Source organism: Lygodium microphyllum, chromosome 9 (assembly GCF_053477565.2).
Source record: "Lygodium microphyllum isolate KBCC chromosome 9, Lygodium_microphyllum_v1.1.10, whole genome shotgun sequence".
NCBI classification, from domain to species: Eukaryota; Viridiplantae; Streptophyta; class Polypodiopsida; order Schizaeales; family Lygodiaceae; genus Lygodium; species Lygodium microphyllum.
This window is the reverse complement of record NC_141143.1, coordinates 98,671,517-98,698,103: the sequence shown is the minus strand read 5'-3', so window position 1 is coordinate 98,698,103 and position 26,587 is coordinate 98,671,517. Positions and strand designations below refer to the sequence as shown.

Sequence of the window (26,587 nt, the reverse complement as noted above, 5' to 3'; positions counted from 1 at the left end):
TTCTAATTGCTTATGCAAGTAAGAAATAGCATTATTTCTTCCTTGATACAAACATGCAACAATATCCCAAGCATCCTTAGTTATCTTACATGATTGAATATTTGGAATCATGATATATTTAACAAAAAATGTGATCAAAGCATGAGCCTCTACATCTTTGCCATCCCAACAAATTTTCTCAAAAGTATGTGGTGATGGCACTCTAGCATTGCCTAGAGCAAAACCTAAACATACATCATTCTCAACATTACATGTTTCTATTGCTTCTCTTACACTTTTAGATTCTAAAACACCACTATGACATCTTTTAATTCTATGTACAATGTTCCAAAGCCCCTTTGCAACAAATATTTGATGCATCATATTAGCCTAGAGTGGATAGTTAGTTCCATTGAACTTCTCAACAACCAACCTATGAAATGTATTATTGTTTCTAGCCATAGCCCCACCATTGACAATACTTGACGTAAAGTTACATGTACAGATGAAAATATACACAAAAACCAACATGTACTATGTAGCACATCAGGGCTCTTACTTGTAGAAATGATTGATGTCAAAAATTCTTACACAAAAGGATGAAATACCATGGGTAGTATTGATAGTACTACAAATGGAGGTCAAAATATACCTAAATAAAAACTTTGATGATGCCAAGCCCTTATTGGCTCTCCCATAGTATTTTTCAACTTATGAACACTTGTTAAATCCCATCCTAATTGGAGGAAATCAAATAGAGGGTATTGATAGCTTTGGCCAAGATGTTGAACTCACTCTGATACCAATTGTTGGATTTAGGGTTGTAGAAATATAACTACACAACTTGGAGAAGAAGAAGAAGCTTGAGAGAGCATTGAAAGTGTATTCAACGGAGAATATTTACAAGACTTAGTATGCCCTAAAGGTAAATAGACATATACACAAGGTTAGGGGAAACAACCTCTTAACAATGGAAAAAAGTGCCCCAATGGTTGTTTTTATACATATCACTATCAAAATATAGTATCATTTGTAGACAAGAGACTAATATTATGCTAAAGAATATAAAGCCACATGTGTTTTTGAGGAGAGGGACAATATTGTAATAAAAGAATATAGTCAATACTTTTTTGCAAAAGTGGAGTGACTTGCATTAGCTATATCTTACACTAGATTCCATTAGATACTTTAAGGCAATTCTCACACTTAAGAGAAGGCCTACAAGTAGTGGATGAATCTTGATATCCTACTCATTTGGTAACTTAGGTAAATTTTGATGAAATGTTCGAAAGGGAATTTCTCTTTGAGAATGAAAAGAACCATAATTGGATTGCTTGGGATAAGTGTTGGATGGAGGGTATGATATTAACCTTGTACACCTCCAAATATAGAGAAATGCTTCTCAAACTTGATGGCATAGATGACTTTCAGAAGGTTCGAGGTTTCATTTGAGGTTTGTGTCAGATAGGAAAACTCATGCATATGCATCTATAAGTTCAAAGGTTCCACTTGTGTTTACACTTAATAAGAATGGGAAGATAAATTTTAGTGCTACATTAAAGGATGCTAATACTAAGAAGCTCGAAGTCTAGATGGCTAAATTCCCTCAAGAGTTTGATTGCATGCTATGCTATCACAAGGGTTTAATACAATGTTCTAGTTGGCGCTCTAAGTAAAATGCATGAGTTTGAGTTTCTCTCATTTATAATGTTGAAGGTTGATCTACTAGAATCTCCACAAGGAAAGTTTGAGTAAGATGAGTCTTATGAAAAGGTGTGGAACGTGGTTACAAGGAGAGATCCCTCACCAATCCATGCACAAGATGTGAATTCGATATAGGGCTTCTTCCTTTCATGTGATGATCTCAATCAAGAGAAGAATTTTACCATCAATGTTGGGTATTTGCTTCCCAAGGGTCGAATATGTGCATTCTAGGACTCAAACATTAAAAGGTGGACCGAAAGGCGAAAGCACAAGTAGAAGCAAAAAGAGAGCAAGAGTTACAGAGGTTTAAGCAAGAAGAGAGAGACCAATATGTGGGAACTCCACGAGTCACAATGAGTGACCTGCTTTCCCTCATTCTATTGCCACAAAAAGAATAACGAATAAAGTGACGATGATAGGTTTAAAGGTTTTAAGACCTATAGAATCCATCGACGCACAATACACTGCATCGTCTCTACTTAGAAGGTCGATGCTCTACTTAGAAGGTACACTCTAATAGCCCACATAAGGAGGTGCTTTGTTGACCATAATAAGATCTTGTTATTAGTTAAGCCATCAAAGCCATCTGTGCATTGATGATATTGACTATTGCAACACCGACTGCAGGTAAAGTTTCCTTGCACGAGGGACGTCTTTGACCTGCTCAAACTTACAAACTGTGGTGTGTCCTTTGTAGATTCCACTCGTCAACAACTGCCTCCAATCTGCTGCAGCGACCTACATACAGGAGCTCCTTGAAGGCGTGGGGGTTAGGGTTTTGGAGCATCAATGGGGCAGTGAAATTCATGGCTTCCAAGTTGAAGAAGCTTGCAGGATTACTGCTTGCATTAACTGTCAAGAGGCACGATCTACAGAGGGGCGTGTCGAGGCACCGATTTTCTGCTTTTGAATCAACCGACCGTCATTCCGGACTCTTTCCTTCTCTGCAGTTCGGCTTCTATGATCGAGTGGCTTTGAGGCCTTGCTTAGGTGCCTCTGCACTATCCTCTTCGGCTTGGTCGTCGCAGTCACCCGTACGCCACTGTCAGCCTGCTGATTTAGAGCCATGCGCTCAGAATGTTGTCTTGGCGGAAGGCAAGCAAGTACATAATACCTTTTCTCGGCCGTTGGTCCGTCAGGGAGAGGCAGGCCAGGGGTTGTCTTTGATCAAAGAGATCGTGGATGGGTCGCCTTCGGCCCAATACGTACCTTCCACTCAAACGCTCAATGCACCGCAGCTGCAGCATGATGTCAATAAGACTGAAGCTGGAGAAGACTTAGCGCAGCAGAAGAAAAAGAGCTGGAGTAGTAGAGAGGTCTTCAACTGGCCCAATGCCATCTCTTTTGGACGTCTTTTATCGGGCCCGGGTCTGGCTTGGTAATTCTGCTACTTGTCTTGCAAACTACGAACAATTTTTTTTCACAACTGAGTTGTTTATTTAGAAATTTGATCTATGCGATAAGATAGTTTAGCAATGCCGTGAAAGCATACCAATATACAGGGTCTTTTTCAAATCAATGAAGCAAAAGCCCTATAGTTTAGCAATGCTTTCAAAGCATGCCAGTCTACAGGTTCTGTTCCAGGTCTATGACTTGAAAGCCCATCCTTAGCAGTTGGGATAGCATAATGATCACAAAGATACAGAAAGAAAGAAATAAAGATAGTCATATCAATGTCTACTAAACACTAAAAGGCATTCTAGACTAAAATGAATATTAGGACTGATCCATGGTATGTTTTATCATGGACATTGTGCTATTCTAGACAAGAGCAATGGGCTTTCTTACCATCCTAGATTAGAGGCTTCTCAATGTAGGTCTCCTTCTTTAAATCACTGTTGTGGACTCTACATCCAATTGGTAAATTGGCCATCTCCTATCGTTGGCAAGAGCAAGTACTGTTCAAATGGTGGCTATAAGCGTTGTGGGCGCAAAAGTATCATGGAAGTCAACACTTGGCTACTGTGCAAAGCCTTTGGCAACCAATTGTGCCTTGTGCTTGTGGAGTGTGCCATCATTGAGATACTTGGTTATAAAGACTCAATTGACTAAAATCACATTTCGATGAGTAGGCTGAGGCACAAGGTACCAAGTGTTATTCCACTCAATGGACTTCAACTCTTGCTCCACGGCTTTCTACCAATGGTCAGGTTTTAATACCTCCTTTATCAATGTCTGCTTTCTATCTTGCATGGCATGGATCATTAAACCGTAATTAGCGTAAAAAACTCCTCCTTCATGGCCTTTTGCTAATGATTAGATTGTAATGTTTGCTTTATCCATGTTGGCTTCCTAGTTGGCATGACACGGATCATTAGATCATAATTAGTGCAAACAAACTCGATGAAGTGTGCTTGGTTTCTTCGAGATATCGGTAGTGTGAGTGTCCGCTAGTCTCAATCTACGGCACACCTTTTAGTAGTCCATCAGTAGGTTTTTTGAAAATGATGCCGCCCAATGCTCCCTTGGAACATCACAAGGTTTGTCACTTAGGCCCTATTGAGTCTACTTCGCAATGGGAGAGTTCCGATCAAACCCATTAGGATCGACCTGAAGTTTTGGGTTCCTAAAATCGGATGGGTTTCTTAGCAGCTAGCTAGTGTCAATAATTTTGAGTCCCACTTTTACAGGATTACTTGATTTGAAGTGGACTTGCCATTGCACTTGGTTCAAAGGAAATGGGAGACGGAGGGGAGTGCGGTACGTCAACCCTTTTGTCCATAAGGCAAAATCCCATTTTGGCCCCCTAAAACAATGCAAGTCGGTTCTACCTAATGACTAGCTGGTCAATTTACCATGGTCAATTTACCGTCTTCCTATTTCTATTGCGGATTTAGAAAAGCTTCCAACTAACCGGGACCACCCTACCATTGAACGGACCCGTCGGGGGTTACGTCTACTCGCTTTCCTTTGATGATGGGTCATCTTTAGTTTTTTAATTACCTACAACATATTTATTGGAACATATACAACTAGCTTCCTTAATTAGTCCATTAAGTCACAGGTTCCTTCATATAACTTATCTCACTGACAGGCATACAATTCGAAGAGTAAAGCAAACGTCTTTATTATATTGGAAGCTTATTACAATTTCCATTTTTCCGTCCCAGTGAAAGATACATAGAATTCCATGAGGATATTTTGTCCACCAAGATTCCATCCTTATAACTAGTATTTAGGGTTCCAGAATCCCATCTTGGGTCACGAAGGGGCTCGTCAGATTCTGGGAACGATGCAGGATTTACGGCTAGAGCCCCCTTTGGCACTTACATTTCCTACTGTTCGGGACTATCCCTATTGACAGACCTTTCGCCTACCGAGCCGGTCCAAGCCTCTCGTAGCGATAATCATGACCCCCTTGGAGTAGAGTCTCGCCGCTAGCTTGGGGATAGTCTAGCGCTATCCTTCCTTTTATTCTGTTTGACAATAATTTCAATCAGAGATCTAGATTCTAGTAAAAACAAATAGTCCTTTTAAATGTATATCAAATGATGCAATGACAATTATCCCATCATGCAATTCGCAGCTTCACATAGCCAAGGTAGACCTTATCCTAAGGTAACCTTATATTCTAATGAGGATTCTCCTTCCCATAAAAAAGTGTTTAGTACATCTCTTATAAGATGTTAAGCAAGGCATGAATTTCCCGTTTGGGCTATCTTACCCAACATAAGCGAAATTTCTTAAAGAAATATATTGCACCAATAACTCAACGAGATGACTTATAGGACTCTTAAATAGACAATCAGTTTCTATAACCATCTCTAGTCAACTCTTATCCTTGTCGCATTCGACCATAACTGTATCGAATGCGTGTAAAGATATATGTACAATAACCTTTGGCCATTAATTCTAACATGATTCTATGACTTAGAATCTCAGTTAATCTAGTTGCAATTTATAACGATTAATTGTTTATGCTTGTACTAATATATTTTCTAGATGAGTTATCAATACGTGAGTGAAGAATATGGAAGCTAATATCTTATGTAATTATTTTATATAGCAAAATAATAATCTAGTAATGAATAATTTCGTTTTACTCGTGCTTACATTAGCCACATCTGATGTTCCGTTGGTAGTGGCAACTCCGGCAACCTCGGACACTCTTGTATCATTGGCAATACCCGTTGCTTGACCGGTTGGGTTGGTCTCCATGGTTTTTTCACTTTGTCGCTTTGAAGCCATCGTCCACGAATGGTTCGAGAGATAGGAAAGGTGGAATAGATTCGAGATGAGAGAACGTAAGAGAATATGGCTTAGTTGAAGATCGAGACAAGGGAATTGAGCTAATTCTCTTCCTCTCTTCCTCTCTCTCTTTCTCTCTCTCTTAAGCTTCTTCTTGTAGCCTCTTAAAGGGGAATCATTCTATCTCTCTTTCTCTACCTCTCTCTCGCAGCCTCTCGAGGTCTCCTTATATCTCCCTAACTGCCCCCCATGCCTCTTATTTATAGTGAATTGGAGAAGAAGGGTTGTGGCTGAGAAGTGGAGCTCTTTGTAGAGGGGGATCTTGGAAAGATTAGTGATTTGATGCTCAGATCATAAATCTGATGGTTTCATTGGCTACAAAAGGGGGGTAAAACTATAAGACACTTGGCTAGAAAGCTCTTAGTTCATTCCTCCTCCTTTTCTCTGTTTGAAGTGCTGTTTTCTGTTTGTAGACTACAATCGCGGCGCTCGTGATTTCGCTCATCTCTCTCCCTTTTTTTTTCTTTTTTATAAAATCTTAAAACTAACCAACACATCACTTGTCTTTTCTTTTAAATAACATCCAGTTTTAGAAATCTCTATATCTTTAAAAAAATAAAAATAAAATGATAATATCTAAAATATTCTAGTCTTGTCCAAAAATCTAATATTTTTAGACCATCCTTACTATACATATTAACATTAGTGATTAATATAGCTCATCTCTCTTGTTCATGTTGTAATTTCTGTGAAGGGTGGCTATGGTCCTTGTTAATTCATAAAAATATCGAGTTACGACTCTCGATTTTATTTATTTATTTATTTATTTTTAATATTAGTTATTTATTAACGTTAGTTAAATTTTTTTACTTTAGTTAGTAACCTTACTAACTTATTAATTGACTAACTAACTTTTGAACTAACTAACTAAATTTTATTGCTTGGAAATATTACAGGCAGGCCATCTTGTGGCTGCTACTCCTTGAAAAGCCCCTCAATCCTTGCATCGTAAAGTGTCTCATGAGCCCATCGAGGAGGGGGCCAATACTCCCTTGCTCGCTTTGCCTTTATCAAAGTCTTTGAACATGCACGAGGGGAAAATTTGGTGGAGAACAATCTCCTCATTTGTAGATGGAGCCTCAAGGAGGCATAGGTTGTCACAAGACTGTGACAACCTTTTTGTTGATTTCTTTATTATATATTTTATTTGGTTTTTTCTTTTTGGAAGGATCCCTCTTGAAATCTAAACGCCTGAGTTGCATGGCCAATATGTGAAACGGACAGGAATGTTCAGTGAGTCAAGATTGGACAGTTAAGGTCCAGTACAAGTCTGGAAGAGACTGATGGCACTGTAGATTGACAAGCCTGGAAGAGACTTGTGAAAGTGTATATGGACAAGTGTGTTGAAGAACTAGCCTGGAAGAGACTAGTTCAAAGTAAAGATGGACAAATCTGCAAGAGATTAGTCCATGTGGGGTCATCAGTGGAAATTCGCTTTCAGTTGAGCTACATTGCAAATTTGGATGTAGCCATAGTCTGCAAAGATGGTCAGAAGACTAGTGGGATGCAATGGAAGCAACTCCTAAAATTTAGGGAGTTACTATTTTTGGACCTCCGAATCTGTTCGCGTCATTATCTTCGTTTTTGCACGAGGATCAATCCTCTGTGCCGAGGTCAAATTTTGAACCAAGGATGGAGAATTTTAGACCGAAAGGTTTAAAGAGGAAAATTGTTACATGTATGCCATGTGTCACAATTTGGGCATAAATTCCCAAAAGAGAGAGAGAGGGCAGCACAAAAACGAGTTTTAATGCATGGGGGGACTAATTTTTGTGAAAGGGAGATGGATTGTTGCAGATGGAGAGCTCTTGAGAGCTGGTCTACCTTGTCTATGATGCACAGAGGCTTGAGCTTGCTTCCTACTCTCTCTCTTTCTCTCCCTGACAGTATGGTTATGCTGCAGAATCAAGGGCCTTTCTTCTGATTCAGGTACAGCTATGTGGAATATGCTGTTTTTGCATGAGGCAAGAGCCTCTTTTCTCCAAGAACAGGAGCAGTTGTTTGCAGTTCCTAGCAGGGACAGGTGAGGGTGGTAACCTCACCAAGCAAGTGCCTGAAACAGCACTAAACCAGAACTGATTCTGGACTGTTCAGAGGGTATTTCAGAGCCCAATTGATGTCAGAATCAAGGGGCACTTGGCACAGATGATGCAGGACAGTGCAGGAAACAATATGAGCTGAAAACAGGTGTCAGAACAGGTCTGAAACAGTAATTACAATGGGCTGAATAGTACAGGGAACAGTAAGAGTTGTAAACAGTTCCCAGCAGGGACAGGTGAGGGTGGTAACCTCACCAAGCAAGTGCCTGAAACAACACTAAACCAGAAGTGATTCTGGATTGTTCAGAGGGTATTTCAGAGCCCAATTGATGTCAGAATCAAGGGGCACTTGGCACAGATGATGCAGGACAGTGCAAGGAACAATATGAGCTGAAAACAGGTGTCAGAACAGGTCAGAACCAGTAATTACAGTGGGCTGAATAGTACAGGGAACAATAAGAGTTGTAAACAGGTTTCAGAACAGGTCTGAACCAGTAAATATAGCAGGCTGAAATGGTCAATTCTGCACTCCAACCAAAAGATTCAGACTTGGGCAGAGTTTCCCCTCCTGGTCAACTTGATTTGGGTCAGTAATTGTACTGTTATACTGCCAAATTTCACCCGGAATAGGTGAAAGACAGCCCATTGTACTCTCTCTCTTTGTAAAAATAAAGAAATACCGCAAGGGGCGCCTAACTTAGGGGCCAACAGGGTGTCTATGTCACAAAAGAAGCATTCTAGCTTCCTGTATGTCTTCTTGGTTCTGTGTCTTTAAGTTCAGGTAAAGTGGACGACTGTAAATTGGGTGAAAGCATTTATGTATTTTGGTTGTACACTACCACCCTTCCCAGTGAACAGGCCGGTTACATAGGTTCCACAAGCACTGGCTGAAGTGCCCAACTATCACCTAGATCTTCGAGAATACAGTGCTCCTGACCCCCCTTGTAATTGGAAACTCAACAAAGTACACATCTTGGCTTGTATAGAAATTCCGTGAGATGCGATCATAAATCTTGTACTTTTATGAATGAGAACTATAGCCAATGAATATTTATCTTTTGAAAGTGGGCTTGAACTTATCCCTTTGCTTCTTTGGGATGTGAACATATGCATCATACTTGAATTCCTTGAAAAAAGAAACATTTGATTTTAGTCCAAAATATGTCTCAAAAGGAGTCCTACCAACATCTAATTAGAGTTGGAGTTGATCGAAGTCTCGCCTTATCTCTCGAGCATTGGCCAGATACTCAGTGTGAGCAGTCATAGTTGGTGTGCAAGAGAGAAATAAGAATGAGCGAATGTCAGCATTGAACTTGGCTTGGTGGGCTTGTACCTTCGCCAACGTTGCTTTCTCCGAAGAAGAGAGTTTGGAAAGATCATTGGTCGTTGGACGGTCAATGGCCTTGGTCACAAGCTCTATTAAATCATAAGATTCCAAGACGGCAAGCATCATCACTCGCCAAATGCTGTAGTTCTCTCCATCTATCTTTTCATCCTATGAAAGAACTAGTAACATCGGGATCTTGCAGTCCATAATAGCTTGGCCATGTTAATTCTTGAAGACATGGTTGTGTGAATCATCGTGAACTTGCACTAGAGCACAAAAATAGCAAAATCACTTCCTTTCCCATGTGTCTCTGCTTGCTTTGGCTTGTGTTGATGTGCAACCCTTCCACTCGCCTTGAATGCTGCTCCTTAGTTTTGCCTACAATGGATCAGCCCTTCAATGTTGCTTTGTTACCATGTTAGAGTGCAGGCGAATGAGAAGTATGTGTTTGGACTAAAAGAAAGAAGCGAACATGGAGAAGAGAGAGAGAGAAAGAGACAGTTGAATGCTGAAGTTCGTAGAGAATGAATGCCAAAAACTCAAGGTAGATATGTTCAATGGGCTGTGTGAGTATAACCAGTTGGAGAGATCTCTCAACTTACTCGAAAATGAAGTGACTATGATCAGAGGGCAAGCCTCCCTAAATAGGCATAAAATAATAGCACGATCAGGTTTGTTGACTACACATAAACATGCTGAATGAAAATAAAATAATAAAAATATGAAAAATTGTTCCAAAAAGTGCAGCCTGCCATGTGGTGTAAAGAAATACCCTAACATAGAAACACAAATAACAATCGTACGACAAAGCACAGATTGATAAAAGAACACAATTAGGGTTAGGGTGACTCAGAGACAATGAACACAGTGAATAAATGAAATGATATGACTACTGAATATACAATGCTCCTGCAGTAAACACACTATGTAGTGAATGAATACTGAACCTCGAACTCCTGCATCTCAAGGATCAGGGCAGGGGTAATGAGTTGGAGAGTGTTGTACTCCGAACGGATTCCGAATCGGAGCAAGGCAGCCTTTGGATGTCGAACACCAGCAAACGCAGCCAAGGAAGGCTAGATCTGATGCAAACAACAATGTAGTGAGAGAGTTTAAAAATGCAGGTGAGGAGAGAGAGAGAGACTAAAAACGCAGGCTGCAGGAGAGAGAAAACAACAAATCTAGGCAGTGGAGAGAAAATCTGCTGCGACAGGCTGAGCAGAGAGAAAATTGTCAAACGCAGCTATGAGGAGAGAGAAAATGATGGTGATAGCAAACAGGAGAGAGAAAACTGTAGTGACAGCAGTCAGGGGAGAGAAAACTGTGCTGGCGGCAGCTGGGGCCTGCAAACGTAGTAGCATGCTGACGTGGAAGGCTGTACGACAGCTGTGCAGGTGGTCAGCAGCAGTCACCTGGCTGGAAACAGTAGCAAATGGGAGGTGGAGGGGTGGAAATAGGAGCCAAACTATAGATGATAGCAAGGGACAGCTGAGACTGTGATGTCCTTCACACGAGAGGGGTGTGGGCAGTGACCTAAAAACACCTGAAACCTGCAAAAACGAGATTGAAGGTTGAATGGATGGCAGCATACTTATTTATAGAAAGTTTGGGCCCTCCCAAGTGGGTTTGTGCTTATGGGACACAGACACTCTCTAGAAACACATTTCTTTTAAATAAACAAGGTTTCTTCATTAACTCAGCACATTTTGGGGCTATTTTAGTAAAGCTAATGCATTTTTAGCTCAACATGTGGCAATTATGTCTGCCCTATCCAGCTTGCTTGACCTACTTGGAATCTTACCCAAATTGTTGGCAATTGTAAAATTGCTGCCTGACCTGCTCCTAAACAAGGTACAACTTCATAATCTTCCCTAAATTGCCTTATACATACCTATGCCCATCTTGGAGGTGACCAAATCTCTAACATTTCGCCTTTGACATCGAATCCAATTGTTTGCCAGTATTTACTCTTTTATTGCTTGGGCAAGTGAACGATTCCCGTATAAGGGCACTATCCAAGTGGCAATTTGCGGCATGTGCATGTTGCTCGTGCATTACCCTTTGTATTTGTATTGTGTGTATCATGTTAGGTGTTTGGTTTGGATGAAACATATTATTGTAGGCATTCCTCCAAATGAAAATCATTTTGGAGTACGATTGCCTTTTGCCTCTTCAAGCGGAACATCCATAGCTCACCAAAGATTTTGAGAAGCACCATACAAAATGGGGTAGCTAGCCTCATCCTACCCCTTTACCTCTCCGTACTTCTACATTGGCACCCTTGTTATACGATTGTTCTTTACGAGGGATCCTAGTATGCATTTTGCCTTAACTTGAAAAGAAAATCAAAAAGTCCATCAATGTGGGCAACCCAAAAGTAAATATTCATTGTCTATATGATCGTAGTAGGCGTTGGGGAAGTCCATTGTGACATCCTTGGCTTGATGCCTTGGTCTTTTTGGGGTAAATGTGGATGGTGTTTTACTCTCTCTTATCTTGGGCACTATTTTGGATTTGACAGGGGATGTTTGGCAAGTAGAATTGAAGGCCTCAATCAAGAGAAAATGATCATACATTTCAGCCTAATTAACTCTATAAGAACTACTTATAAAAAAATTGTGGAAAACCATTTTATTTGTGAAAGTGGGACAAATGTTAAAAGCTCCTATGAAAGGACATGTAGGAGCTTGGGACAGCTTTGCCTTGGTCAGATCAGCCTTTGTCTAGCTTGAGATAATCATCGCCCAGATCTAGACAACATCGCTTAGCATTGGACAGCTCCGCCCAATCTTGGAACAGCCATAATTGGTCCATGACAGCATTGCCTTGACTAGATTCAACTTGACCAGCAAAGGAAACTCCACGATTAGCAACTAGCAAGTGACGAATGATGTAAGACAGCCCTATCATGTCAAGCTTTTTATTAACTTTTTTCAAGAATTATTGAATCAATATTATAGTTTCATTTCTTATCCTTTATTTCGATTCTCTCCAATTAAATGAGTTCATGTGTGCACTAACTTATATATTAATTAATTTCATGTTTTTAAAACTCAGAGAACCTTAATTGCTAGATAAATAGAAGGCCTATTAGGATTTTATCTTTGAGTTCTCTTCTTCTTGTTGCATTCAGCTGAAGTCTTGAATGTTGTAGGAAACCTTTCCCCTTTGAACAAGTCTACAAGCACATCCAAAACACTATCTACATGAGTCTCAAATATAGCTTCCATTGACTTTGTCACATCATCGTGTTCTTGTTACTCAAAAGCGAGTGGTTGCTCTTCTTTTTTATTTGTGGGTGGTTCTTGTGGTGGTGCATCAAGGTAATCCACATCCTCTAACATGTTGTTGTCCAATTCGCACCCGACCAATGTGAGCTACCTCCTTGAGAAAGTTGATGAGATCCTAGCAATGGAACCAATGAAATGGGCCTTGATAATTAAAGGGTAGAAGAACTTAATTCTGTCTTTCAAATCATGGCTTGATCACATTAGAAAGCACAACATAAGTGGAGCAAGATTACTTCTAGATTCTTTATTCTTTACAAAGTCATCAAAACCATCAATTAATGTGGAATCCTTCAATACCAACAACATGCACTTGCACCTACACCCTGCAGGGGCAATCATGTAGTGTCTCCGATATTAAACATTAATTGTCACCCCCGCTACGGTTCCACACGTCTTTACTAGTTTGCAATTGGACTCAAACAAACATGAAGGTATATTATCTCTGCACTTAAGATCAATTGTGTCTTCATCTTCCCCTCCGCGTATGCACCCCAGAATCAAGAGGAAAGTACTCTTTTTTCTTCCTACGCATGAATCCACTCTATAGGCCATTTAACATTTTATGTTAAGGTGGGGATAAATTTTTTTTGTTAATAAGTTCAATTGCTTTTAAAGAAGGTAAAATTTTTAATCTCCTCTTCCCTATCGATGCCGAACAGGGGGTAGAGGGGGAGAAGAGAAGATAATGAAGATGATGAGGATGATGAAGATGATGAGGGGGGGAGGCCACGTGACCTACCACCCCCTTGGCCATCTCGTCTAGACCACAAGCCACCTGGGGGGGTTGAAGACTCCCCCGCTGTCATCCATATGCCGACAGGCAGTGGGTGGGGTGAGACACCACCACCGCCCCATACCACCTCCCTCACCTTCTCCATTATAAAACCTCCTCCCTTCCCCCCATTGCAAGAGAGGAGGATGTCTCGGCATGCTGAGAGAGAGAGAGAGAGAGAGAGAGAGAGAGAGAGAGAGAGAGAGAGAAGGATCTAGAAGGTTTCCCTTTTTTTTCCCTCCTTAGAGGGAGACCACATGCACCTTCCCTTTGCCTCTTCCCCACGAGCTTATCCCCCCCGTTTGCCCCCTCTATTTGAGCAAAAGGCTACTGAAGTTCCTGCAAGGGTTGCACCTAAAAGAGAAGAAGATCGAGAATGGCCCGCAAGCGAAGAATATCGCTTGCGGGTGCCAATCCCACAACCAACAACGAAGCTTCGGACGAGGGTAACACTGTTAATACAACTATGGTACTGGATATAAGTAATACATTTCCAAATTGTTAGATTCTTGCTTTGATTTCCACATGAGATACATTAGGTCCTATACTTTGCTGCATGAGAATAGGTCATTGAAAGGGGTAAATTCCATCTTTATAATTATAGGATGCATATTCAAGTGCAAGAGTTAAAATTATGAAAAAGAAAATTGCACTCATCCATGTATGATAAACTCATCTACACCTAAGTGTAATTAGCGATGCAAAATTTATACTTGGCTGTGATTAATTAGAATCATGTGTACTCGATGGGATGGATAGGTTAATCTAAGTTAAAAGGGGTTATTACACCTAGATTATCGTAAGCATCCTCAAGTGGCACAATAAACCCTAAACGATAGTTGTAAAATTGCTATCAAGATAATCAAAATATTATCTATGATCAATTTCCATAAGAACATTGGTTTTTAGCTTCATGATAAATTAGAAAGGTCCTCAAGATGACGACCTCCAATCATTTTCATAGGAAAACATGCAATTATCTATAGGAAATGGATGTCCACTATTGCGCAAGTTAGAATTCTTCGTATTTATCTAATCTCCGATAGAGTTACTCTTGTTGGGCAAGAGGATTGCATAACGATTTCCGTCATGAAATCAGGAGACAAGAAATTCTAGAAAGTTACTTAGAGACTTAGATAGATTTGGATCAAGATATGAACGGTCAATTAGAAACTTAGATTGACTCATCTAAGCTTCGTACAAAACTTTAATCTGGGAGACTAGGTAAACTTTTGGTAGATGTTGAAATTTGAACCTAAGTTCAATAGTTTGGATGTCAATCAAAAAATAAGGATAATTATCCTCTAGTACTGGCTTGATCGTATCTTACAAGGTAATGCTTGTATGAAGCCTTGACATGCCCCCTAGGCAAAAGAAGGGAGCGTTAAGCAAAACTCGCTCTTAGATCCCAAGGGGAAGAGCGAACATGCAAATGAAAATGTTATCGTGTCTATTCTTGAATTGTTTGGAAAAATGCAATTGGTTTTGTTGGTTGATCAAACAACATCCTAAATGCTTTTACATTGAACCGATTGTTGGATTGTCGTTTGGATGATTATTCCAAGTGCTTGTGATTAATGGTAAATTCATGGCGAGGGTTTGTGATGACAAATTGCCATGGGGATAAAGGAATGTTTTCTTGGAAGATGATATTAAGGCTGACTGCCTTAACTGTGCTTGATTATTAAATGAATTAATTAAGGAAATATTCTTTGCACGGGTGAATCACCTCCAATGATCACACCACGGATCAACCCGATGTAGGGACCGGTTAGGCATGGAGATCGAGACAGACTGTCGCTACGCGCAGTGAGAGACAGAGAGAGTGAGAGAGAGCAGAGTAGAGAGTGAACACGCTTTTAGGTACAATGATGAGAGTATACCTTTAGGTTTTTAGATAGATATATGTGTGTAAGTACAAGTGCTAAGGGTGTGTTCACACCCGAGCACATTTAAAAGGCTCGAGGCCTTTATTCCCAACAACCTCCCACCTAAAGGCAATGTGCCTTAAGAGGAGAAAAGAATCAGCTAATTCTAGGTATGTACAAAGCTGAAATACATATATCTATCCAACTCCCATCATCTGTCGGCAATGAGCAAACCGCTTTGCTGGAAGACCCTTCGTGAGAAGGTCTACAGGGTTATCATCTCTATGCACTTTGACAAGCTCAATGCTTTTGCTGTCAAGTATATCTCTAATGAAGTGGTACTTCACCTGTATGTGCTTTGTCTTTGCATGAAAGATAGGATTCCGTACTAGCATGATAACACTCTGACTATCACAATGGAGAACAGGTAACTCTGTGATGCCAAGCTCTCCCACCAGACGTGAAAGCCATAAAGCCTCCTTGCATACCTCAGTTGCAGCAATATACTTTGCCTCTGTAGTAGACAATGCAACACACTTTTGTAGCCTGGAGATCCAAGAGGCTGCTCCTCCTGTGAAAGTAAACACATGTCCAAAAGTGGACTTTTTGCAATCCGCATGACCAACATAGTCTGCATCTGTAAAGCCAACAACAAATGCCTTCTGCTTTCCAAAGCAGAAGCACAACTCCTTTGTGCCTTTGAGGTATCTCATAATACCTTTCACTGCATCCCAATGCTTCTTGCCAGGGGTTGCCATATATCTGCTAACCACTCCCACTGCAAAGGCAGTGTCAAGACGTGTAGCAACCATAGCATACATCAAACTGCCAACAGCTGAAGCATATAGTATCTTGGCCATTTCAGCTTTCTCATCTTCAGATGTAGGGCTGTCCTCTGCACTAAGTTTCACAGAGAGTGTTGCTACGCGCAGTGAGAGACAGAGAGAGTGAGAGAGAGCAGAGTAGAGAATGAACACGTTTTTAGGTACAATGACGAGAGTATACCTTTAGGTTTTTAGATAGATATATATGTGTAAGTACAAGTGCTAAGGGTGTGTTTACACTCGAACACATTTAAAAGGCACGATGCCTTTATTCCCAACATCCGAAAAGGGCACTGCTTGATTCACGAGCTGAAGGTCGAGTGGTGAAAAGGCCAACCATGGGAATAATGTTTCACTTCTAGGCAGCTTGCGGGTCAGGCTCTGGACACCCCTTGCCAAGTTCGGAATGGACTTAAAGACCTCCGTGGCCCTAATGTTTGTGGCGTTGGAAGATTCTATTCTAGATAAAGGATGGAAATTTTGGTGCCATGTGATTTGGACCAGTTACTTCTGCAGGGCAAAAGGGACATATAATTTCTCTTGTATGGGCAGGGGACAAAGATTAACTTGAAGATAAGTTAAGGAGCTTGTGAACTTGTTCGTCAAAAGGATTGCTTGCTCTGCATTCATGTCTATGCTATAAATTACGCGAACGAACGTTGTTCCCTAAAAGGCTTAGTTAAGGAAGCAAACTTTAAATGTCACACGTAATTGTGGTAGGACCTAATTAAATAACTAAAGAACGCCTATTGAGGGAAGCGGGTGGGCGGAACCCCCGACGGGTTTGCCTTACGGCAGGGTGGTCCCAAAGAACTGGGAGGCTTCTTACAAGGTTTTACCGATGTTCGACCCTTAGAAATTGTTAGGTTAGAACCCCGATTCATGCCGTTTTAGGGGACCGGAACAGGACTATGCCCTATAGGTAGAGAGGTTGAACGACGCATCTCTCTCGTTTCCCATTCTCTCTGAACCAAGTGCGGCATGGATCTGCTTCGGCTTGGGTATCTCTATGTAAAGTAGGATATCCAAGACCCGACACCAGAATGCCGTCAGGAGACCTTGACCACTAGGGACCCAAATCTTAGGTCAATCCCAGTGGGTTCGGTCGCGAACGTTCCGTCGCGAGGCAAACTCGAGAAACCCTAGGTGACAAAGCCCGTAACATTCCATGGGAGTGCTGGGTAGCGTCGCTTAGATTCTCTCGACGGACCGCTAAAAACGTGCGTGGACAGCCGCTAGGCAGGCACGTTACAAATCATCAATTGCTGCACAACAGCATTGAAACACAAATAAGATGTGCAAAATCAGTAGTCTGAATCAGTTCAGCCAGCAGTGTGGACAACCAATCTCCTACCACCCTACTCACATTAGAGAGAATGGAACCAGCCATTGTCATGTTATGTGTGACAACCACATGTTTGCAAGGTCAGTCACATGACTGCAAATCCACCTCAGCCCAACACACAACAAGCAGCCATGAGAGAAGTGGTCACCATGATTGATTTAAATAAATTGTGTTTCGCCCAATTTGCAGAATGAGCTTTTTCTTTGCTAGTAAAAGCATAAAAAATGTAAATGAAGATATTGAAGACATACCTTTAAAAACTCAAATGCAGCTTGAACTTCATAAATTTTAAAAATTGACAATTAAATTTCTTGTAGTTCAAAAATTGGAAAGTCATTTTCCAAATCAGATAAATCTGATGCTACATCTCCAAGCTGCAGTGCCACGTCAGCATGCCATGTTAGTGCTACAATGTCATCATGATAGAACGAAATCGTGTGTATAGTCAAACGGATTGCCGTGGAATCCTCTTTCTAGCAATAGAATTATACGAAGTAAGCGCCTTGGCAATCTAGGGATTATTTGGGTTAGCCTCAGGTTTTTGAAATCGAATCCATTCTCATGAGTCGATTTTTCTTCATTTTGGGCTTACCCTAGAAAGCAAGCAAGTTTCTCAAGCCTTCTATTTGAACCTAAAATAGAGTAGAACCCGAAGAAGTGTGTTCTTATTAGTTGTGCAGGGAAGGTCTTAACTCATTCGGGTTCACAAGGTATTGTTATATTTTGGGGTTATGGCTGCATGGATTTTGGGCTATCCATTGGAGTGGATGCGACCTTACAAGTTTATTGGATGTGCCTTGTTGCTTCCAAGGATAGGTTTGGGAAATCTTGGGGGTGGCCATTGCGTGTTTGTCTCAAGGTAGCACAAGGGGTGATAATAGCATGATTAGATTTTTTTTTGCTGTTGTACCTTAGAATCAAATGTATATAAAGAGTTGGTAGAGTCAATTTCATTTATTAAGTGGAGAAAATAGGGCAGCCATTATAGGTAATTTGGGTTCCTTGGCAACATGTGACAACCCCTAAGCACATGAATGAGCTACTCGATTGGATGTGCCAGGTATGGAAAGTAATTCGTACAAAGGTAATGTTTTCTTCCAAGGCTTCTCATTGGTGGTTTATTATTGGTATGTTGTGATGTAGAAGAAAGTCATGTATCATGGCCAATGGTCATGTAGAATCATGGGTATCCTGTTGCAACCCATTTGAGGGGGATAGGCAGACCACCTTTAGAGTGCAACTCCAATGTGTGTGGAAATTATACTGATAAACTACTAGAAATTTAAGAGCATGTGAAGACTCATATATTTGTATAATCTGGACATAAGATACTCCATGAGGTAGTTGATGATGTACATTGCTTACATGCACCCAATATAAAGTATGCGCTTGACATGCATCATAGATCCATGGGGGCAAATATCTGAACTTTGTGGCATCCTTATCAAGCCTATCCCTCAAGTTTCAACTTAATGAAATGGATAGGCTAAAGGGTCGGTTTATCAGAAATAACAAGGCTTGGAAAATCAAAAGTAACATTCCTAGCTGTGTTTTTTCTTGGCACGGAATGTCTTGCACATTTTACCCCATTTGCGGTGGATCAGAATGGTATTGCTATTTGGCATTCAAACAAGCCATTGGAATGGTGGAAAACAAATCTTAGGAAAATATTGCAAAACAATTTGTGTTTGTGTATACATTGTGCAATGCACTTTAACCACTTGTATCAATCTTTATTCACTTACTTACCACTGCATGGATTTCTTACTTGTGATTGTCTACACTACTAGGGATGTCCAAATAAAGTTAAAGAGGCTGTAATTTGCAATGAAGGATAAGGTAGTGAGTTGTTGTTCTTGCAATTTAAGGATGAGATAGTGAGATAATGCAGATTATCTTTCTTCTTGATATCTTCTCTGTATGATGTAGATGTTCATGTCTAGGCAACTCCTAGGTGCAAATGGAGGCCTGAGCAGGTTGATTGATGATGAAATATCTTTACTAAGTATGGTAGGAGCAGGATCATGAGGATATGCTTCACTGCCTGATATAAGAGTATTTCTCTAGTCACGGTTGAAAGACTGATGTTTGGTAGCAATTGTGATATCTTAGTGCCACTGATTACTAAATTTTTTTAATATGCCTTAAAATATTTTGGGAGTGAGTATATTTGTCTTGCTGCTTTAGGCATGATAATGGTTTTTGGATTCAAGCTGCATTGTGGAACTTTATTTATAGTCTGGCAAGCTCCCTAATCTTTTTACTTTTTGGTTTTTTGGAAGATAGGCTGATCATAGAAGGTCTACCACAGCCAGCTCTTATGGGATTGATATTAGCTGGCATCAGTGATTGGGTGCGCATAGCTGTCTCCATAGATTTCACTCTCTTTGTAGTAGTAGTGTCTGCTTTACGGTGTCAATTATTGTGCATTGTGTCTGTACACTGATTTGATTTATTCCTGATTTTACGATTCAAGGTGATATACATTATAATCATTCTCAAATAAAGAATTGGCAATAAAAGTTATGGCCAAGATCCAGGTCTTGTGTTACCTTTAGCAATCCAATTCTTGTTTTTGCTGATTTCTCGAAGAAACAAGAAAGAGAGAGGGAGATGTTCAGACTTTTACATGTGTTATCAGGAAGAACAGATAAGTGCAATATCTTTCTTGAAAAAAGAATTTATTTGTGTAGAATGTCATGTAAACATATCGTCATACATTTTGTGGAAATATATCAAGATTTGATTTGCTTAAACTTAATTTCTACTTAGATTTTGACAATTGAAGACAAAATCTGCACAAAAATGTGTTTTTTGCAATTTTCCTGTTTGTGATGGTAGGGTGGACGATTTGAGCATCGACTTGTTGAAGGGAAAAAAGAAGTTGGTTTGTTAGTTCCAAAGACATTGTCTAGTGGCACTAAGAAAGAGGTTGCAAATTTAGCACGTGCACTCAGAGATTGGGTGTTTATTGTTTTATGTGCGTCTCATCATCTTATGTGTGAATAATTAGTCGTGCCCTCTTAGCTTCTTATGTGTATATTCTATAATACTCAGACGGTCATAACTCTTAATTATGTCTTCCCGTGTTATCACATTAATCAACGTGACATTTCTCTACAGGAAGAAATGTTCTCGTCCTTGGAAACAGAATTGGAAAGGTCCAACTCTAAATTGGGAAATTGGTTTTTGAATTGTGCTTACATGCTCTTATGTTGGAACTCTCCTGTAACAATCCTTCACTGTATTAGGTACTCATTATAAATAGGATTCCTTATTTGCCCATTATGAACACCTAAAATTAACTCGAGCTCATGTGGAAGTGATTGTTTATCAAACAGTTTCACTATCTCATCCTGTGAGATGAGCCTATATCTATATCACCCAGGTTTCCTTTAAGCTTGCTTACATGAAATATTGGATATGTCTTTCCTTATGGCACATTAAGTGGAGTTTGTAAGCTTCCTTTCCTATCTTCTTAAGTATTTTGAAAAGACCTTAAAACCTAGATGGTGGTTTTGGACATTGTCTCATTTTCATAGTTTCCAGATGCTCAGGCACCCTAAGGTAGACTTGCTTTCCTTCCTTTGAACAAGGGGTCTTCTTGATGGGTCAACATAAACTTTGGCTCTATCTTGTTCCTTCCTAATGTTACTTTGCTTAAGTGTTAACATTTTGTTTGTATCCTCAAAAAAACCATTGGCTGCTTGAACCCGTCCTTTGACAGCTCTACTGCATAAGCAGTTCTAGGTTGAAACCAATATATAGCATGAATGGACTTTATCGAATGGAAGAGTACTTGGAACTGTTACATGCAAATTGTACTACAAGTAAGTAGTCTTCCCAATAAGTTTACTGTCCGCTTACATATGCTCATAGTATCCTCTAGGATTTGGTAACCCTTTCTGTTTATCCGTTTGTTTGCAGATGATCTGTTGTACTTGTGCTTAGCTTAGTATCAAGCCTCCTAAACACAATTTTGCAGACTATCTAGATCTTCAATCATGATTGTGGGAAGGCCATATGATTGTTATAGGTTCACTATGAATAATCTAACTAGTTTTTTGAGTTTTAACATAAGATGAGGTTGAAATAAACCTAGCCATCTTCGTTAACTTGTTCACAATTACCCATGTAGAATCATGCCAAAATCCGTGGAGATGCTCTCTGACTTTTTCATAGGAATTTCTAATGGATTAGATCTTCTCTCTGAAGCCTTCTAGCCTTATTGAAGTGGCATTTATTGTTTATGGCTGCATAGTCCAGGAGGTCATCACATATTTTAGACCAAAAAGGCTGCCCCTTAACAAGACTGTAAGTCTGTCGATTCCCGGGTGTCTCGCACCAGAACTATCATCTGACTCCTAGGATATCTGGTGCCACAGCCCTCCAAACTATTCCGATTTGAAACTATATTTGTGATAAGGCTGTACAATTCGTAAAGGTTCACTACGATTTGGAGTTTAACATTAGATGAGGTTGGAATAAAACTAGCCATCTTGGTTCTATTCACAATTACCCATGTAGAGTCATATGCTCTCTGTCCTAAGTAATCCAAAACTAAATCCATGGAGATCCTCTTTGATTTTTTATAGGAATTTCTAATGGATGGAGAGGTCATTCCATCTGAAGCCTTCTAGCTTCATTGAAGTGGCATTTATTACATATGGTGGCATAGTCCAGGACATCGTTATATATTTTCAACCATTAAGACCACCCCTTAACAAGAGTATTGGCCTTTTAACTCTTGGGTGTCTCACACTAGAACTATCATCACACTTGTAGATATCTGGTGTCACAATTCTTGGATCTTTTGGGACACAATCTGCACTTGTAGAGTAAATGGCCAACATTTATGGCAAATTTTTTCACTTGAATCCCTCTTGAACATCCCTTAATGTTTCTTTCTTCTGGGAGGCCCATACATTTGGATCTTGTGTTGAATGGTCTCCCATATTTTGACTATGTAGGGTCAATCTAACATTTGCTCTTAATGATTCAAGTAAATCACTAACGAATTGAGAAAAAAACTCAATTCATTTGTCTTGGGTATTTTGCTAAGGAAATCTGCTATACTGTTGTATCCCCCTTACTTGAGTCTTGGGTATTTGATTTGTAAGCGACTTAATTCTTTCCTGATGAAACAGTATCATAACTATAAATTGTCACCAATATGTGAGTTCACTTCTAAGTAACTCTAGACATGATGGGCTTCATGGACATTTCATTAGTAGCAGTGTAGGACATGGGCAAGACCTTGGAATATTGGGTTACCAAAGATTAGAAGTGGAGAGTGTAGACATGAGTGAAACTAGGGAAGTGTTTTCCATATGGAAATTTAGGGATAAAAATCACATGCTTTGAAAGATCATTCCAAGATGTTTCATTTGATTGTAAATATGATCATGTTCCAACGTGATGATGTGTTGCTGCACTTGATGATGCGATATTGTTGATGTGGCACATGAACCTTGAATTTCATGCTTTAAACATTAAAATTTAAGTTGGGACCGAAGTTTGGGCTGCCATTTCAAAATTGATGTTTGGGTAGGCCATTTGAAAGTCTTTACAGCCCAAGTATGTATAAATATCAAAAAATGAAAGAGGGATTTTCGCATGTCAGTCAGGAAAGTGAAATTATCATTTTCATCTATTCTTCCTGTGTAAGCTTGATGCAGCTTTTCTGAGCTGAGTAAAGGGGCTGAGAATCCATTTGGGAGCTGAGAAGGTTATCTCTAGCTAGGATGGATTGAGAAACAGCATCGAGACCTCCATTTCAGTTATCACCTCACCTTCTTGGACATGGTCACCCCCTGATTTCCCCTTTTCTCTTTATTTCTCAATTCTTCAATTACCATGTTCCTCTTTTCAAGGCACATATTAGTGTCTGCTTTCCTTAAGGTGAATTGTGCTTGTGTATCATCATACACCTCCTATTTGCCTGCATGCATGCTATGCACATTTCTTCTCTCATTTGTTGCATCACCTCATTACATAGAACTTTCGTGGCTTCTTTCATGTTTTTGATGTCTTGGTCTCCCTTTTACAAATATCTCAAGTGCTTCCATGCCTTTTTTGTGTGTGGCTAATCTTTGATTCTGTCGATGTTACTCCAGGTTGTGGAGTACCTCTTGCCTCTCTCCATGCATGCGACTTCTGGGTGCCAATGCCTTGTGGTCTTCGGGTGATATGCATGTGTTTTTGTTGGGGGGGGGTCTCCTCTCCATTGGCAGTTGAACCTTATCCAGCATGCTGGCCTTCTCTCTAGGGAGGATTTAGTTGTTTGGCATACAGCAGCTTCTTCTTTCTGCCATGACTCTTGTATTTCTCATGTAACTAATACAATTACTCGGTATGAAAAAAAAAGAGGGGTCCCATTGGCAGTTTAGCACCATACAGAATGTGAGCTCGGGCTGATTCGGGTTCTTGGCATGCTGCAGTCTCTCCAGTCTCTTTGTCATACATATAGTTTTCTTGTATTTATGTTCAAAGTAATTAATACAATTACTCATTACGAATAAAAGAGAGTGATTTGATGCTAACTTTATTGCTTATAAACGCAGCTCGATGGATTTATAGCCAGAAAGAAAAACATAGATTCAGTTGTCGGCACCTACCTGGATCCTCTTGCTGATAAGGTGACATTCTCGAGTTTACTCAGGTTCCGGTTTACTTACTAAGGTTTTGTGCAGATGATGTACCTCTCTGTCTTAATAGGTTTTGATAGGCTGTGTTGCAGTGTCCATGGTCCATGCAGGCTATTTGCACCGTAAGTGGTTCTGATGTTTCACTTTTGGCACAAGCATGTACATGCTTACAATACATCATAGTTTTTAGCATATTAAATTCAGTGCTTCGTGATTTTGGCAGCTGCTCTGGTTGCTTTGGTAATTGCTAGAGATGCAGCTCTTGTTGGTGGGAGTTTGGTCTTTCGAGCTCACAGTTTGAACTGGGAGGTATGTTGGTAGGTGCGAGAGTCTTTTCCAGCTCAATTTCTGGAGAAAAGATGATAGTGGAAACCTTGTGGTGTGTTTTTGAGACAGTGGAGGAGTATGAAATATTTTTTCAACATTGCAGAAGGGGAACTGCAGAAAGTTAAGCCGCTGTTTGTAAGCAAGGTGGAATGATTACCTTCTCTTATAGTGAGCAGGGATTTTTCAATTTAGGACTTGATGATAAAAGCATGGCTTTTTTCTTTTTAATGATTTAAAACAGGTTAACACAGTTCTGCAGCTAGCTCTAGTTGGAATAGCTCTTGTGCAGCCAGCTTTTGGTCTCGAAGATGCATATTCACTTGTCCCAAACCTGAGGTAATTCGACCATCTTTAATCTACTGTGGAGTTTTAAAGGTATGATACTACATAGATTAGGTTGCACTGCTGATATCAACTGCTCTCTGGCATTTGTATATCAAAAGTTGTGCTGCAAATGTAGGTTCGATTGAATATTTGCATACTAAATGCAATAATGTCCAACAAGAGGTTTTTATCTTGGTGATGCAGACCAGATGATCTTATGTTGCATGCCTGCTGCCTGCATGCTAAATAATAGAAGTGTGTTTTCGAGGAAAACATATCTACAGACTGAATGGTACTAATTTTTGCAGTTGGTGTGTGGCTTTCACAACATGCTTATCATGGGTTGCTTATGGCTTGAAGCTCTTCCCAAAAACCGTAAAGAGTTCAGTGGTCTCTAAGTAAGGGGTCTTGATTATAGAGGATTGAAGTGGCTACTCTCTGGTTGAAATGGGTGCAACTGGCATTTATCCATGTAAACACATCCTTGGCATTTAACAAGAAAACCAGTTTTGCAACACAGAACTTCACGGGTTCATCCAATTGATCAGCTCAGGCATTCGTAACATTTAAATTTTACTACCAAGCTTCATTCATTTATGGCTAATGGCCCTGGTGAGAGTTCTCATTATGGAGTTATGTTGCATCTCTAAAGAATAGCCTCTGCTGTTCTATGGTCCTTTGTTTACCTTCTGCACATTAGTTTGAGAGGCCTGGGTCTCAAGATACTTGTGTGGAGTAGCACTTGGCAAATGTACATCATTCTTTTTATCTAGCAAAAGTGATGTGACACATTTGTGCTGGGCCTTTCCATTAGATGATGTCATGTGTACAGTATTTTGAAGAAAGACACCCAAATGGAATGAAGCTGTTACCACTGACCAGCCCCAAAAAGATCAATCAGCAGTGGAAATTAAGTGCAATATTATAAGAAATGGACCATGTAATTTGTGCATGTTAAAATCAGAAATCAGCCAAGCATATGGAATTTGCATCTTGAGACCGTCCTTAGCAACGGCTTCACCGAAGAGGTAAGAAGTAGAGCACCAAATCTATGCTTGATACTTCTGGAAGGGGGGATGATCTGCAGTCATGAACGGCCTAACACATTTTTTTTCTATGCTAATGTAAGTGTTGAGATGCCTAATGTTTAGGAGCCGTAGACATATTTCTTGACGTCCATCGTTTTTATGCAACCATCTCTAGTAAGATGCTCTCTGCAAATGAAATGACTATGGTTTCAATCCATTCCTTCATAATACCTTATTCATGGTGGTAACACTCTGGACTTTGTGATCAGATCAATAAGATGTTATACGTACAGTAGTGACTTTGGGTTGGGACATCACATCCAATGACGATCTGCAGTTGGTTTGATCTGTACTGTGACTTGTACTGAGCCAAATACTTTTGTGTACTCCACTTGTACCTCGACATACGATACAGTTTTCCCGGAAACTCATTCTAAACTCAAAAAGGAATACTTAACCGTGCTTTGTGATCCTAGTTAACTGTGATTGTATAGAATTATGCTTTACTCTGTTTAGTGTCCAATCTATGGACTTTGATCATTTGTAATCTGCCATAGTTACCATTCCATTGGTTTTCTTGCATGGCTTCTCCTGAATAGTCCACCCAATGCATCCATTGTGTAACTTTTGTTGTGGCCTTCAAACTTATTGCAAGCCATATTGCCGAGGCTAAACAAACTTATGCGACTAAAGCACTTTGAATTGAGCCAAGTTGATGGGCGCAAGAAGTGGATGCTCGTTGAGCTTTTGAAGCCTTTTTTGGGTTGAGGATTGGTGTAACACGAGTTTGTGAGTTTAGTACATTGCATACAATTTCACATTTTACATTTACTCAATAGAAGCTTGTATGGACATTTACATGTAT

At 40.0% G+C, this 26,587-nt stretch overlaps 1 protein-coding gene across 3 annotated transcripts; it reads left to right on the top strand.

Moving 5' to 3' along the window:
- Positions 1-2,203: 2,203 nt before the first annotated feature.
- CLS (cardiolipin synthase) lies at positions 2,204-25,270 on the top strand. Of its 3 annotated transcripts, XM_087684874.1 has the most exons (9): positions 2,204-2,310; positions 2,381-3,061; positions 19,683-19,749; positions 23,960-24,034; positions 24,114-24,165; positions 24,267-24,352; positions 24,440-24,514; positions 24,612-24,706; positions 25,003-25,270. In XM_087684874.1, exons 2-9 carry the CDS (start codon positions 2,490-2,492, stop codon positions 25,094-25,096), a joined length of 1,116 nt encoding a protein of 371 aa, XP_087541000.1. In that variant the 5' UTR covers positions 2,204-2,310; positions 2,381-2,489; the 3' UTR covers positions 25,097-25,270. The 3 variants fall into 3 exon arrangements, 2 of the variants coding, with proteins under 2 accessions (XP_087541000.1, XP_087541001.1); XR_015691883.1 differs by lacking the exon at positions 2,204-2,310 and having other exon boundaries at positions 2,317-3,061; positions 24,622-24,706; XM_087684875.1 differs by lacking the exon at positions 2,204-2,310 and having other exon boundaries at positions 2,869-3,061; positions 19,679-19,749.
- Positions 25,271-26,587: the final 1,317 nt, after the last annotated feature.